This window comes from Carcharhinus amblyrhynchos, chromosome 3, assembly GCF_965287045.1.
Source record: "Carcharhinus amblyrhynchos chromosome 3, sCarAmb.v2.hapA, whole genome shotgun sequence".
NCBI classification, from domain to species: Eukaryota; Metazoa; Chordata; class Chondrichthyes; order Carcharhiniformes; family Carcharhinidae; genus Carcharhinus; species Carcharhinus amblyrhynchos.
In genome coordinates, this window is record NC_137326.1 from 18,209,671 (window position 1) to 18,226,357 (window position 16,687).

A 16,687-nucleotide genomic window follows, 5' to 3' on the forward strand; every position below is an offset into this window, starting at 1 on the left:
TGGAAAGAGGCTTTTCTTAGGTTTCAACCTGAGCTCTGAGATGCAGATCTCTGCTCAACCGGTTGTTACTAGGGATACACACTGTGACAAATATCAATTGCTGCTGGAGGGTTATCAAATTGGTGAAAGATGCTGTTTTGCCTGCCTGAAACATTTTGCTGTTCCAGTGCAAAGAGTTCTCCACTACCGGTGTTACAGATTGATATGTTGCAACATCTCGGAATTTTGTGCTGAAGGATGCGCTCAAGCTTGGGGAAGTCACCATAAAAGGGCAATGGGGCAAAGGTCACCAAGAGATGTTCTCACTGAAACCTGCAAAATCCTTAAGGGAATTGTTGGGGTAGATGCAGATAAGATGCTTCCTTTGGTTGGAGAGTCTAGAACTGGGGGCTGAATTTCAAATAGGAGGAAAACCACATAAGACTAAGATGAAGAACAAATTCTTTACATATGGAGTTATGAATCTTTGAATTCTCCACTACAGAGGGCTGTGGAAGCTCAGTCATTGAGTATGTTTAAGGTAGATTCCTGATCAACAGGAACTTAAAGGATTATGAGGATAGTGGGTGTAAAAGACATTGAAGTGATTGATCAGCCGCAACTGGTGGAGCCGACCAGACCTGGTAAATGGTTTACTACTTTGTTCCTATTCAATATCAAAGGACTGAAAATTGCTGAAATCCTCAGGCTATATGCTTGTTATTGAATGCATATAGTAAATATTAAATGTGTTGCAATTTTATTGAGGCACCTTTTGAGTAAAACATACTCTTGTGGAGAAAAGTTGAATATTATTATACTTTTTATAATGATTTAAATTGTTTTGTACTTTAAGATAGTTTTGCAAACATGAATAAAATCACTGTTATTCAGTGATTGGTGTTAAGATTGCATCAGTGATGATATTTTAATGAAATTTACTGAAATCTGTTTATTAACTTGGAATTTGACAGCATCCATCATGTTACAAATAGTAACAATTAAGTTGGTTGTTTGCATTCAGAAATACATCTCTATTTTGCCTTATAGGCTCGCGTTGCAATAAAGTGATGGATGCCTTCAGCGGGTATGCTTTATGCCTACCAGATCTCACCAAATTCCAAACCTGCCATCAAATTGAAAAACGACCACCCCTCTGTATAGAAATCAAGGTAACTGAATGAATGTTGAATAATTTTCACTTTTCTATAAATAGATAATCTTGGTTACAGTGTGTGCTTTGTCAGGTCCTCCGTGTTTGTCCTGCAAGTCTCAGGGACCACCATATCTTTAAACATACAGTTTCTGTAATTTATTTTGTATCTTCTGTATATTTTAATGAAAATTGTTTTTCTGTTCAAGGAAAATATGCCTCCTAGTCATTGATATGTGAACATGCTCAGGTTATTTTGCACAAATGAATGTCATTTGCAATAAATGTGTGTGAACAAAGCCTTCTCTTTAACTAAATTACATTTGAAGTTTTCTTTGTGCCTTTTTAGTCTCACCAATTAGTGCAATCTTAATTGTCCTTTATCGAATGACATTTATAGCCACTCAGTTGCATCAAGGTGAATAGCATTTCCATCATTTTTTAAGGCCTGGCTGATGGTAAATGCTACGCTGCCCAAATCCCAGAGGGAAACTTGAACCAGCTGCCAAAAATGATATTTTCAATTTGTATCTTATGAGGAGGTTTCCTGAAATCAAGAAATTATATCTCTAACCAATTGTGATGATTTTATATTCATGTAAACCTCTATTAAAATAATGAAAATTTTAAAATATTACCAAAGAATGGCTTCACACAGAAAATAGTACTTTAAAACAGATCCAAAAAATCTTAGCTTAAACTACACTCTGAGCTATGGCAGCAGTCGATATAGAGTTCTGAATCTGCAGAATTCTTGTCACTTCACACAATGTCCTGTTGCTCTTATGGTATTCTCTGATGGTGACAGAAAGCTGGTTTATCAAATCTGGCCTTGTCGACATGGTTTCTTATTGCCAATTATATTTATAATGGTAATATTACCACAAAATATATAATACCTCATTTTTCCTGACAGCATTGAGTCAAGAACACCCACTATCGCCTCAGGGCAACCTGGTGAACAATGATTGCTGGCCTTGCCCCGTTGTAACAATTATTGATTTAAAATAAATACTTAGCATCCATTTGCAATTAGTAAAGGGTTTGGGAAATTCCACTGAAATATTAATGTAAATATTTGTGACAGTTGTCTTGTGTTGCACTTGAACAAAATGTCACAGCAGCGAATTTTTAAAAATGGGCAATTAATTTTGCATTTAAGTAAAAGACTCATCTTCATACTGATTATTGCCAGTAGAATAATCTACCTTCTCTTTTATTTATAGCCTAAATGTGGATTCATCCCTTTTTCAAGTCACATTACCAAGGATATTAAGCGCCATGTGTGTCGCTACTGCATGCATCAGCATCTGAAGGTACTTACTTTCATTAAACATAAATTTTCATCACTTTATTTACAAAATTATTTTAAAAACTAGCAAATAATAAAAACTTTTCATAACCAAAAGCAGTTTGCAGCCAGTTGAAGTACTTGTAATTTGTAGTTATTGTTGTAATGTAGGAAAGTGACCAATCTGTGCATGGCACACTCCTTCAAACGGCATTATGATAATGGCCAGAACTTTTTTCCGTGATTTGATTGAGGACTAAACATTAGTCAGGACATCAGGGATTCTCTTTTGCTCTTCTGCATCCCCTCGAGCAGGCAAGTGGGAGCCAATAAATTGATTAGGGATAGTCAACGCAGTTTTGTGAAGGGTAGGTCATGCCTCACAAACCTTATCGAGTTCTTTGAAAAGGTGACCAAAGTCGTGGATAAGGGTAAGGCAGTTGATGTGGTGTATATGGATTTTAGCAAAGCGTTTGATAAGGTTCCCCATGGTAGGCTACTGCAGAAAATGCAGATGCATGGGATTGAGGGTGATTTAGCAGTTTGGATCAGGCATTGGCTAGCTGATAGAAGACAGAGGGTGGTGGTTGGTGGGAAATATTCAACCTGGAGTTCAGTTACAAGTGGTGTCCCTCAAGGATCTGTTTTGGGGCCACTGCCATTTGTCATTCTTATAAATGACGACCTAGATGAGGGTACAGAAGGATGGGTTAGTAAATTTGCTGACAACACCAAAGTCGGAGGAGTTGTAGACAGTGAGGATGGATGTTACAGTTTGTAGAGGGACATAGATAAGCTGCTGAGCTGAGAGGTGGCAAATGGAGTTTAATGCGGAAAAGTGTGAGGTGATTCACTTTGGTAAGAGTAACAGAAGTACAGAATATAGGGCTAATGGAAGGACTCTTGTTAGTGTCGACAAGCAGAGAGATCTCGGTGTACATGTGCATAGATCTCTGAAAGTTAGCACCCAGGTTGATAAGGTTGTTAAGGCGGACGGTGTGTTAGCTTTTATTGGTAGAGGGTTTGAATTTCGGAGCCATGAGATCATGTTGCAACAGTACAAAACTCTGATGCGGCCACACTTGGAGTATTGCGTACAGTTCTGGTCGCCGCATCGTAAGAAAGATGTGGAAGCGTTGGAAAGGGTGCAGAGGAGGTTTACCAGCATGTTGCCTGGTATGGTGGGAAGGTCTTAATGAGGAAAGGCTGAAGGACTTGAGGTTATTTTCGTTAGAGAGAAGGTTAAGAGGTGACCTGATTGAGGCATACAGGATGATCAGAGGGTTAGATAGGATAGACAGTGAGAGCCTTTTTCCTCGGATGGTGATGACTAACACGAGGGGACATAGCTTTAAATTGAGGGGTGGTAATTATAGGACGGATGTCAGAGGTAGGTTCTTTACTCAGTGGGTAGTAAGGGCATGGAATGCCCTGCCTGCAGCAGTAGTGGACTCGCCAACTTTAAGGGCATTCAAATGGTCAGTGGCTAGGCATATGGATAACATTGGATTAGGTTAGGTTAGAGGGTCATTACATTTGTTCCACTGGTCGGCGCAACATCGAGGGCTGAAGGGCCTGTACTGCGCTGTTAAGTTCTATGGTTATTGAGAAGATGGTACGTCCAACAATGCAGTACTGTACTGGTGTGTCTTCCTTATTTGTTAGCAGCTCTGTATTCAGTTTTTTTGTGTATATACTAAATATTTGCATAGTGGCTATACGTAACATGTTTTGGTGGGTTTCATTTTTATGTTTGTAGATTATTTTTCATTTAGCTATCCTTCTTGAGTTCACGTCTGCAAGCGAATCCCTGCTCCCTACATGTGCTCAATAACTAGATAAAAGTAGGAAATGCTGGGAATGCATAGCATGTTAGACAACATCCATAAAGTGTAAAACAAAATGCAATTTTGGATTTTAAGGTTTATTTAAATTTATTTATAAGTGTCACAAGTAGGCTTACAGTAACACTGCAGTGAAGTTACGTTGCAAATCCCCTAATTGCCACGCTCTGGTGCCTGTTTGGGTACACTGAGGGAGAATTTAGCATGGCCAATGCACCTAACCAGCTCTTCTTTTGGACTGTGGGAGGAAAGTGGAGCACTGTAGGTAACCCACACAGATGCTTGGAGAACATGCAGATTCTGCACAGACGGCAACCCAAACCGGAAATCAAACCCAGGTCCTTGGTAGTGCTAACCACTATGCCATCCTAACAAAGGTGTATCTTTAGCCAGAAGTTTAGAGTATCATTCTCTAAGTGCAGAAGTTGGACAGAAGCACTTGAAATTCGGTAACTTTAACTTCTAATGGTATGATTGCTTGACTTCAGATTGTGAAAATAATTTTACCCTATTGTGACTTGGATCTATAGACTGCAAATCTATTAGCATGATTAGATTAGAAACTGACATGATCAATAAACAGTCTTTTTCTGTATTTCAGCAGAAATAGTAAAGTTTTTAATTAGATGACAATACTTACTGGATTCAACAGTGTACCTGAACATATGGAATTGGAGCAAGTCAGCCCAAGATATATTTACAAAGTTCTTTAGATTTGAACAAAACAAATCTTAAAAATATATCTCTCAAACTGAAATGAAAATGTCATTGAAATCTTTTATTTGAGTTGGAAAGCTTGCCGCAAAGTAATCAAGGTAAACAGAATATTTGCATTTTAAGTCTCTCACAGACATTTTGTTAAAGGGAAGTCGTGTCTGACAAATTTACTGGAGTTCTATGAGGATGTGTCTAGGGCAGTGGATAGAGGAGAGCCGGTGGATGTGGTCTTTCTGGATTTTCAGAAGGCGTTTGACAAGGTACCTCACAAGAGGTTATTGCAGAAGGTCGAGGGACATGGAGTTGGGGGTAGGGTGTTAGCGTGGATAGAGGATTGGTTGTCAAACAGGAGGCAGAGAGTGGGGGTCAACGGGTGCTATTCGGATTGGCGGATGGTGACTAGTGGAGTGCCCCAGGGGTCGGTGCTGGGGCCTCAGCTTTTTACCAGGGAACCGAGTATATGGTGTCGAAATTTGCTGATGACACCAAGATTGGGGGAACGGCAAATTGTGCGGAGGGTGTGGAGAGTCTGCAGAAGGATCTAGATAGGCTGGGCGAATGGGCCAGGAAATGGCAAATGGAATTTAATGTTGGCAAGTGTGAGGTGGTCCACTTTGGCAGGAAGAATGGTAGGAAGGACTATTACTTACGGGGCGAAAAACTGCAGCAGGCGACGGTGCAGAGGGACCTCGGGGTCCTTGTGCATGAGTCGCAAAAACCCAGCTTGCAGGTGCAGCAGGTGGTCAGGAAGGCGAATGGGATGCTGGCCTTCATAGCGAGGGGGATTGAATATAAAAGTAGGGAGGTCTTGCTGCAGCTGTATAGGGCATTGGTGAGGCTGCAGCTGGAGTACTGTGTGCAGTTTTGGGCGCCACACCTGCGCAAAGATATTTTGGCCTTGGAGGGAGTGCAGACGAGGTTTACTAGGCTGATACCGGAGTTGAGGGGGTTGAGCTATGAGGAGAGGCTGAATAAACTAGGCTTGTACTCGTTAGAGTTTAGAAGAATGAGGGGAGATCTCATTGAGACGTATAAGATGATGAATGGGATGGATAGGATAGAGGTGGAGAGACTCTTCCCGCTCAAAAAAGACAGTAGGACTAGGGGGCACAGCCTCAATATAAAGGGGGGGCGGTTTAGAACGGAGTTGAGGAGGAACTTCTTCACTCAAAGGGTGGTGAATCTCTGGAATTCTCTGCCCGTTGAGGTGGTGGAGGCTGCCTCGCTAAATATTTTTAAGACGCGGGTTGATGGGTTTTTGATAAGAGAGGGGATTAAGGGTTATGGGGAGAGGGCGGGAAAGTGGAACTGAGCCACGACAGATCAGCCATGATCTTATTGAATGGGGGGGGGCAGGCTCGAAGGGCTAGATGGTCTACTCCTGCTCCTATTTCTTATGTTCTATCTAGTGTAAGTGTATATCAAAGAAGATGTGCCACTTTTTTTGTAAGTGGATATAGTTTTAGAAGATAGCAAGATAATTACAGATGGGGTAGGCCATTTGGCCTATTTTTAATCTTTACTCTCAATCCACCCTGCAGCAACCCACTACTTTGCAGCATCCTATTAGTTTCTCAGGTGTTTTTTATCTGCAACTTTTCAGTTTTGTACGTAAGGGCTCTCCTTGTGGTAAAACTTGAACATATTTTGAAGATGCAAATTATTTTCTAGTTTAAATTTCACGTTTTGCATCATTATCATTTATGAGGCAGCACGGTGGCACAGTGGTTTGAACAGCTGCCTCACAGCGTCAGGGACCCAGTTCGATTCCAGCTTTGAGTGACTGTCTCTGGAGTTTACGCTTCTTCTTGTGTCTGCATGTGTTTCCTCCAGGTGCTCTGGTTTCCTCCACAGTCCAAAGGGTATGTGGATTGACCAGGCTAAAAAGCCACTTTGTGTCTGAAGATGTGTAGGTTAGGGGGATTAGTGGGGTAAATGCGTGGAGTTACAGGGATAGAGCAGAGGGTGGGTCTGTTTAGGACACTTTGTCGGAGAGCTGGTGCAGACTTGATGGCCCAAATGGCTTGTATCTACATTTAAGGATTCTATGAAATCAATTCTATATTGATTTTAGTTGATTTGAGATTTTGAGATAACTGGTATGTTTCTTCATAACAGGTGGCTAATGGAAAATGGAAAAGGATTAGCAAATATTGTCCTCTCGATCTTTTCTCAGGGTAAGGTACAAGTTCTGAATAAGATGATGTGATACTTTTTTGGAAGAGTACTAAATTAAACTGGAAAAATTGCTAGCTCCATGAATATAACTTGTTTATTGAGAAGTTGGCAATCAGCCTTGTTTTAAATCTCAAAACTTTTAAATATTTTTAGAAGTTTTCCTGAGATCTCTGAGCACTGAATGTCATGCACCTCAACTATATAAAAAGAATATCTTTGAGTTACTTTTCTGTCATTAATTACATGATAAGCTGCCTAGATGAATGCCAGAGCCTTGTAGCCGTGATCTAATTGTATAACCGAACAGGATGGAGACACTGACCCACTGTAATATTTTAGGTGAGGAGCCAACTAAGCTTTGTCCTGTCCTGGTGCAATGTACAGTTCATTCTGACTTTAGAAACTTTAACATTGGGTTAATAAGTTTAGTTTCTCTATCAGCGACCACTTAAAATATCAGACTAAATGGAAAGAGAAATTTTCAAGCTTTCGAGGTAGAGATGGTTTGTTCCAAAAGGATAACCATGGTAGCTAGTGCATTAATTGGGCAACTTCTGTGCTGTAAAACCAAAATACTACTGATAATCTAATCTCTATAGTGTGCAAATCATTCAACTAGTTGTCCAAATTCTTCGGCAAACAGACTGGAACAAGTATTAAATTTCATTTATAAATGTCAAACAAATATGGGTTTAAATTAAGAATGTTGGCCCAGATCTTGCGACCAAAGTCGATACTGTGCATGTTGATGCTGTCGGCAAAGATTTCTGCAACCTGAACTTTATTGCAAATTGTTTTTCAGCCAGGACTTTGGATCCTGGCTGAAGCATTTTTGATGGGTCAGTGCAGGCATCCTCAGGGAAGACCATCAACTGCAAGAAAAGATGGACAGAGACAGGATATGCCCCTTTTCATGACAGTAATTGTTGTTTGCAGAAAAGTTTCAAAAAAAAGTCTCAATTTTTTCAGTCAGTAAATGGGTGGGTGGATGGGTCAGATTGTGGCACTCAACTCAGTTATGCTGGCTCATCACTGAATCTGAATACCAGGTATTAAACAACATTGTTTCCTGGATTAGAATCCAGATAAATCCTGTATATCTCGCCCAATTGTCTGACACTGAACTCACTGCTGGAGAAATTCATGAATGGTCCCAAGCAGCAAAATCAGTTTAAATTTCCCAGCCCATTTCAGTGCAAATATGTGAGTCACTACTTCTGCAGGATCCAGATGCGGGAAGATTTGGGCTGTTGTCTCTGAAGTGCATGAAACTTTTGAGATTTTATTGTTTTACCTAAGGGGTTATAAGGTTAATGAGCTAGTTAAACACTGCTGTCAGGGTGGACTGACTTTGAACATGCCAGCACTCCTAGTTCTTGTAAATTGTTGTCCGATTAAATCTAATGAATAGTTTCGTTCAAGAAGGGCCCCCGGATAATTGATGCTAATCCTTTTCTGAATAACAGTGTAAATAAACCTTCTGTGTCATCCTGATGCAATAAATTGGCTCATTTTCTATGTGAGTATGACAAAGGTAAACTTTCCCTCCTTGTCCTCCTTGAGCTATCTGACAAAGTTAAACATACCATTATCCTCCTACATTTCTTCTATGTCATTTAGCTGTGTGGGACTATTTGTATGTTTCCAGCCTTATCTAATTGTAGCCAGAGAATTACTTGCAATGTCTTCACTTCCTGCTCCTGCATCATTATTGCTGGTTTCCCCAGTGGATCTTTCCTTGGCTTGCCCCTGTGCGTCATCTACATGCTGCCCCTTGGCAACATCATCCAAAGGCACAGTGTAATTTTTCACACGTACATTGGCAACACTCAGCTTTATCTCAACACCATCTCTCTTGATTCCTTCACTGCTGCTAAATAATGAAACTGCTTACCTGATATCCACTACTTGATGAGCAGAAATTACCTTGAATTAAAAATTGTGTTATAATCCAGGTCAGAAACTCCAAGGTTTTTTATGAAGTCAGCCTAGACCGTAAGTTTTGTACTTTGAACTTTGGCATGGGTAAAGAAAGCATAAGATGTTTCAGTCCGGGTATGATTCAGTGACCCACTTGGGAGCTTTTATCGAACAAAGTTTATTTAAGAATGCAGTTAACATATAATAAGACAATTAGCAATAACTTTTGCCAGTTACAAACAAAAAAGCATGATATTGTATGTACCTTAACAGCTAAATGTACTGTTAATCAAACCTCTGCAAACATACTCCTGTCCAAGGTTTAGCACAGAAGATACGTATGCTCATGTCATGCTGGAGTTTGCAACTTTCCAACCCTTGCTGTGGATTACTCCTTTGGATGTTGAGTTGAAAATGCTGAGGCCTTCTGGCCCTGGAACTTTCAGCATACTTTGAGAGATAGAGGCACTCCTTGCCTCTAGCTACTAGCTAGCCAGCCACCAAGAGTTGCATTTACAATACCAGGGAAAGAGACAGAAACACATTGCTTGCCGTCTGGAGTCCTAGCAGCTTCTAACTAGCCAGCACCCAGCAGAATTTCCAATAAACAGCGAGGTTATGATGCAGCTGTATAACGTGCTGGTGAGGCCCCACCTGGATACTGTGTACAATTTTGGTTTCCTTACTTGAGAAAGGATATACTGGCACTGGAGGGGGTGGAGAGGAGATTCACTAGGTTGATTCCGGAGTTGGGAGGGTTGGCTTATGAGGAGAGACTGAGTGAACTGGGGCTACACTCATTGGAATTCAGAAGAATGCGAGAAGATCTTACAGAAACATAAGATTTTGAAGGGAATAGATAAGATAGAAGCAGGGAAGTTGTTCCCACTGGTGGGTGAAATTAGAACTAGGAGGTATGGCTTCAAAATAAGGGGAAGCAGATTTAGGATTGAGTTGAGGAGGAACTTCTTCACACAATGGGTTGTGAATCTGTGAAATTCCCTGCCCAGTGAAGCAGTTGAGGCTACTTCATTGTTTTTAAGGCTACTTCATTGTTTTTAAGGCAAGGATTGATACCTTTTTGAACAGTAAAGGAATTAAGGGTTCTGGTGAGTAGGCGGGCAAATGGAGCTGAGTCCACAAAAAGATTAACCATAATCTTAGAATGGTGGAGCAGGATTGAGGTCCATTCCTGCTCCTAGTTCTTATGTTCTTATGTACCAGGGAGAGAGACACAAAGACTTTGTTGTCTGAAGTCCAAGCAGCTTCTGCCAGACTGAAAGTAAATTTCTTCTGTGGTGGAGAAATATCCCACTTGACCAGTCAATCAGTCGCTAACCAGACAATTTGAAAACTTCAGGACATTGCATTAGGTCAAATTAAAAATAAATAAAAGGCCTATTATATGGCTTTATCAACAATAAAACCACATCAGCTCAAGGCAGCTTGGTGCCAAAAATAAAAAAGAACAGAGCTGCTTATAACTGCAGAAAACATGCTTAAATATCTTTCTTAATGGCACTGTAGCCTCACAATTGTGAAGACTGAAGAGAAATCATTGCTTTCAGCCCCCACTTCAGACTTTGCTCCTGAATTACTAAATTCATCCTCCATCCTGTCTGAGATTAAGCCAGCCTGTTTGCAAACTGGATGTCTCATTTAATCCTGAAATGAGCTTCTGACATGTTTATACCATCATTAAGATCAGCTATTTCCACATCTGTAACATCCCTCAACTTGCTTTTGTCTCAGCTCATCTTCTGCTCATGTCTGTTTTTGTTGCTTCAAGATCAGTGCAGTTCTGACTCATCTACCACCTACTATCCTCCTTAAACATGAGATCATCCAGAACTGTGCTTGTGGCAAGCAAAGTTTCAATTTTAAGTCCTCATCCTTGTTTATTGATTCCTCCATGGCTTTGCCTCTATCTCTAATCTCCTCCAAACCTACCACCCTCCAAAATGTGTGTTCCACTAATTCTGGCCACTTGTGCATTTCCAATTGCTCTACTATTGGTGGCTGTACCTTCATTTGCCCAAGTCCCAAGCTCTGGATTCCTTCCTCTCACCACTCTACCTCAGTAACTCACATTTCAACTTTAAGACCCACGATAAAACCGGACCTAACATCATCTTAAGTGGCTTGTTACCATATGTATAAGGCTCCTGTGAAGCACTTTGGGATGTGTCTTTATATTAAAGACGCTAGCTAATTCAATTCACTCCATGTGATATCAAGAAAGGGTTGAAGGCACTGGATACTGCAAATGCAATGGACCCTGACAACATTCAGACAATAGTACTGAAGAATTGTGCTTCAGAACTTGCTGCTCCCCTAGTGAAGCACTCTGAATACAGTTACAATCCTGGCATCTATCCAACACTATGGAAAATTGCCCAGTTATGTCCAGTACACACACAGCAGGACAAATCCAACCTGTCCAATTACCGCCCCATCAGTTTACTTGCAGTTATCAGTAAAGTGACAGAAGTGGGTCATCGACAGTGCTATCAAGCAGCACCTGCTCAGCAATAGAGGGAAGTGATGGCCTAGTAGTTTCCATAAACTCAGCTAATGTTCTGGGGTCCCCAGTTCAAATCCTACCATGGTAGATGGTGGAATTTGAATTCAACAGAAAATATCTGGAATTAAGAATCTACTGATGACAATGAAACTATTGTCAATTGTCGGAAAAACCCATCTGGTTCTCTAATGCCCTTTCGGGAAGAAAATCTGCTGTCCTTACCTGGTTTGGCCTACGTGTAACTCCAGAACCACAGCAATGTGGTTAACTCAATGTCCTTGGGCAACTAGAGATGAGCAATAAATGTTGGCCAGCCAAATGCACGTTCCCATGAATGAATAAACAAAAACCTGCTCAATGATTCCAAGTTTGGGTTTCACCTGGGTCACTTAGCTCCTGATCTCATTACGTCATTGGTTCAAACCTGGACAAAAAAACTGAATTCCAGAGGTGAGAGTGACAGCCCTTGACACCAAAGCTGCATTCAACAGCATGTGGCATCAAGGAATCCTAGCAAAACTGGAATTAATGGGTATCAGGTGTTGGTTGGAGTCAGCTTCAGGAAATGTCTGCTCGAGTCCCTCCAGGGGAGTGTACTAGGCCTGATCTAGATTTGCTTTCCTCCGTCGTAAAGTCAGAAGTGGGATGTTTGCCAGTGATTGCACAGTGTACAGCACTATTCATGACTCCTCAGATACTGAAGCAGTCCATGTTCAAACGCAATAAGATCTGGACAATATCTATGCTTGGACTGGCAAGTAACATTGATAGAAATTAGAAGCAGGACCAGGCAATCCTGCTCTTCAAGCCATTCATTTTGATTATGGCTGATCATTGAATTCAATATCCTGATTCCACCCCACCCACCCCCCACACATATCCCTTTTAGCCCCAAGAGCTATATCGAATTTCTTCTTGAAATCAACAATGTTTTGGCAGCAACTGCTTTATGGTACTTAATTCCACACATTCACCACCCTCTGGGTGAAGAAAAGGTTTACCCTTTATCCTCAAACTACGACCCCAAGCTCTGGGCTTCCCCACCATTGGAATATTGTTTCTGAATTTACCTTGTCTAACCCTGTTAGAATTTTATGGGTTTTTATGAGATCTGCTCTCGCTCTTCTAAACTCCAGTGAATAAAATCCCAGCTGACTAGTCTGCTCTCATATGACAGACCTGCCATCCCAGGAATCAGCCTGGTAAACTTTTGTTGTACTCTCTCTATAGTAAGAACATCCTTCCTCAGATAAGATACCAAAACTGCACACAGTACTCCAGATGTGGCCTTATTAATGCCCTATACAATCACAGCAAAATATCCTTATCCTTATATGCAAATCCTTTTGTGATGAAGGCCAGCATTTGCCACCTTTACTGCCTGCTGTTACTGTGCACTTACTTTCAGCGACTGAGGCACGAGGTCTCCAAGGCCTCATTGAGTATCCACCTCTCAATTTATGCCTATTCAAGTAATAATCTGACTTCCTATTATTGCTACCAAAGTGGATAACCTCACAATAATCCACATTATATTGCATCTGCCATGCATATGCCCACACATTTAACCTGTCCAAATCACGCTGGAGCATCTCTGCATCCTCCATACAGCTCACCCTCCTACCCAAATTTGTATCATCTACAAATTTGGAGATAAGTCCCCTCTTCCAAATCATGAATATATAATGTGAACGGTTGGGGTCTGAAGTGGGGATTTCTCTCAGATGCTAAGTTTTGAGCTGAACAGCTAAATACAAAGACTTATGAGAAACAAAATGGTTAAAGCCGTTTTCTTTATTTGACCAACATGTGCTGACAGAAAGACAGACGGACACACCAACTCCTTTCTGAAGTTTACAATGCAATGTTGAAACGGTTATACATTTTCAAAACTTCAGTTCTCCCACTTACCCTGTCATCCTAACTGGATGCTCTAATTGCATTGGTACACATTATTTACCTTGGCCAATTGCATTCTACCTTCCAGTAGAATTAGGAATTCATTGGTGTATAGGAAGACAATCTCTTTGCAGCATAAGCATAAGGCACATAGTGGTCCTTATTCTGTCTTTATTCTAAATTAATTTCCCCTGTTTAGTAATTTCATTAGTTTTTAAATCCCAAGATTTTCTGCATATCCCTAACAGGGTCCTAGCACAGATCCCCACAGAACCCCACCAGTCACTGACTGCTAATCAGAAAAACCCATTAATGCCAACTCTTTGCTTCCAGTTGCTAACCAGCTTTCTATCCTTCTCAAGACATTACCTGCAATCCCAATTAATTTTACACTGTAGTCTGTTAAGTGAGACTTTGTCGAAAGCTTTGAAAGTCTAAATAAACCACATCCACTGGCTCTCCTCAGTCAAGCAAGAGTTCCCTTTTGTAAAGCCATGCTGACTTTGTCCGGTTATACCGCTGCCTTCCAAATGTCGAGTTATGAAATCCTTGATAATGGACTCTAGCAACTTGCCAGTACCAACGTTAGGCTCACTGATAGTTCCCTGTTTCCTCTCTACATTCCCTTTTTGAATAGTGCGCTTACATTAGCTATTCTCCAATCTGTAGGAACCAGACCAAAGTCCAAAGAATTTTGGAAAATAACCACCAATGTATCTATTATTTCCAGGGCCGCCACTTTAAGTACTCTGGGATGAAGATTATCATGACCTGGAGATTTATCCACCTTCAATCCTATCAATTTCTCCAAAACCACTTCTCTACTAATGCTGATTTCCTTCAGCTCCTCACTAAAACTAGTTTCTTTCAGAATCTTTGGTACATTATTCCTGCCTTCCTTTGTACAAATTTAATTCCTCGGCCATTTCTTTATTCCCCATTATGAATTGTCTCGTTTCTGACTGTAAGGGGCCAACATTCATTTTTTGTCAATCCTTTTTCTCTGTACATGTCTATAGAAACTTCTACAGTCAGCTTTTATGTTCTCTCCTGGCTTACTTTCATACTCTTTTATGCCACACAAATGCTATGCAATGACCATCGCCAGTAAGAGACAATCCAACCACTGCCCCTTGACATTCATTGATGTTACCATCATTGAATCCCCAATGTCAACATCCTTGGGGTTACCTTTGTTCTAAAACTCAACTGGACTTGCCACAGAAGCACTGGCTACAAGAGCAGGTCAGAGGCTAAGAACACAATGGTGAGTAACTCACCACCCGACTCCCCAAAGCCTGTCCACCATCTATAAGACACGAATCAGAAGTGTAATGGAATTCTCCCCATTTGCCTGGATGGGTGCAGCTCCAACAGCACTCAAAGCTTGATATCATTCAGGCCAAAGAAGCCCACTTGATTGGCACCACATCCACTCCCTCCATCCCTGATGCTCAATAGCTGTACTGTGTACGATCTACAAGATGCACTTCAGCAATTTACCAAAGATCCTTAGCACCTTTCAGACCCACAACCACTTTCATCTAGAAGGACAAAGGCAACAGATACATGGGAACAGCACCTGCAAGCTCCCCCTCCAAAGCCCCTCACCATCCTGAGTTGGAAATGTATTGTGTTTCTTTGCAGTCGCTGGGTCAAAATCTTGGCATTCCCTCCTTATGGCATTGTTGGTCAACCCACAGTACGTGGACTGGAGCATTTCAAGAAGACAGCTCACCATCACCTTCTCAAAGGCAGCTAAGGATGGGCAATAAATGCTGGCCCGAATTTTTTAAAAAAAGTTGTTGGGCATCCTGCCAAGACCACTTTGCATTCAAGTCTTTAACTGGTTTGTTGTGAGTGCAGGCTGCCTCAGAAGAAGTGTTCTGAGACACGAACAATACTTGGAAAAGTGCAATAATTTGATTTATGTGTCTGTTTTACAGGAATAAACAACGTATGTACATTGCCTTGAAAAGTTTGTTACAGGAGCCTCAAAACAATTTAAAAATCTTCAAGGTAATTATAGTCATTGTGTTTTGCTTAGCACCACTGAAAACTGAAGAACGCTTAAAACATTTTCCTCTGAATGATGATAACTGAATATGTCATGTAGAGTTAATGGAGTAGTTACTGGCAAACTATCGCCACCTGGTGCTCATTAAAATTGCTTTTGCCCATTTAAGTTCTGTGAGCATTTTCATAGTAGTTGCTCACAATGGATGTTGAAATGGGAGATTCTTCATCTTATTGATGAATAATATAGTCCAGCAAGTGTCAGTTATAATGAAGAACTCAATGTCAAAATAATTACAGCAAGCAAAATATAGAGGAAAGAAAAATGGGATTGAGACAAAAATATGGATTTAAATTACTTAACATTTTTAAAATTCACAATGGTCATTAAAAGTTTGAAGGATTGAGGCTCAATGTTTAATTTTCACTGCCTGAAGTTGTTTGGCAGTTATTATGATGACTTGTTGTCAAAAATCATAGTTTGGCTGAAGTGAATCAAGCTATCACTACTTAAAGGGATGCCCCTTCATTTATTCAATTTTGCCATTTGCCTCATAGAACATTTTAACATGAAGCATTCTTACCATCTGTTAACTTCACTGAACTGATTAGCTTCAAATACTGATTTTCCTTCAACAGCTGAAGCACAATTTTAAAATGATTACATTTGTTAGGTTGACAGCAGTTGCCTTTGTTCAGTTGTTTAGGGGTGGGGAAATTAAGTAATCGTGTTATCAAGTAAAAGCTCTTTATTATGTATTACACCTTACACAGCTCTTTGACTGAGTAGTTAAGGGATATTTTTCTACTGTTAAACTGTTGTGTGAAGATGTCCATTTGGTTGGTTGGTCTTGCAATGCATAAACTACAGCTTTGATCTCTATGGTTAGTCTGAAAGAAAAGAATCGTGAGCCACTTTGGTTGCTCAAATGAATTTGGGGCACTTGTTTGTAGAACTATTTAAAGAATATCTCCTCTCATGGAGAAACTTGTTTTCAGTATTTTCAGGTTCAAGTCCTAACATACAATATGGAATTGCCACATGCAGAAGGCAAAACTTTAAATGCCACAGATGTGCTATTCTTGAAATGGTTAATCATTTAACTTTATTTAACTGTTGAAACATTAATCCCTGGTGGTGTTAATGTCTTACATAATGTCTGTAT

General features: G+C 40.5%; 1 protein-coding gene across 1 annotated transcript in view; it reads left to right on the plus strand.

Moving 5' to 3' along the window:
- The window catches only part of ippk (inositol 1,3,4,5,6-pentakisphosphate 2-kinase), a 97,502-nt gene that overhangs the window by 59,179 nt on the left and 21,636 nt on the right, over positions 1 to 16,687 (plus strand). The window contains exons 5-8 of the mRNA XM_080181787.1: positions 1,030 to 1,151; positions 2,359 to 2,448; positions 7,103 to 7,161; positions 15,452 to 15,524. Of these exons, the coding sequence (XP_080037913.1) occupies positions 1,030 to 1,151; positions 2,359 to 2,448; positions 7,103 to 7,161; positions 15,452 to 15,524 (344 nt within the window). The remainder of the gene's footprint in view (positions 1 to 1,029; positions 1,152 to 2,358; positions 2,449 to 7,102; positions 7,162 to 15,451; positions 15,525 to 16,687) is intronic.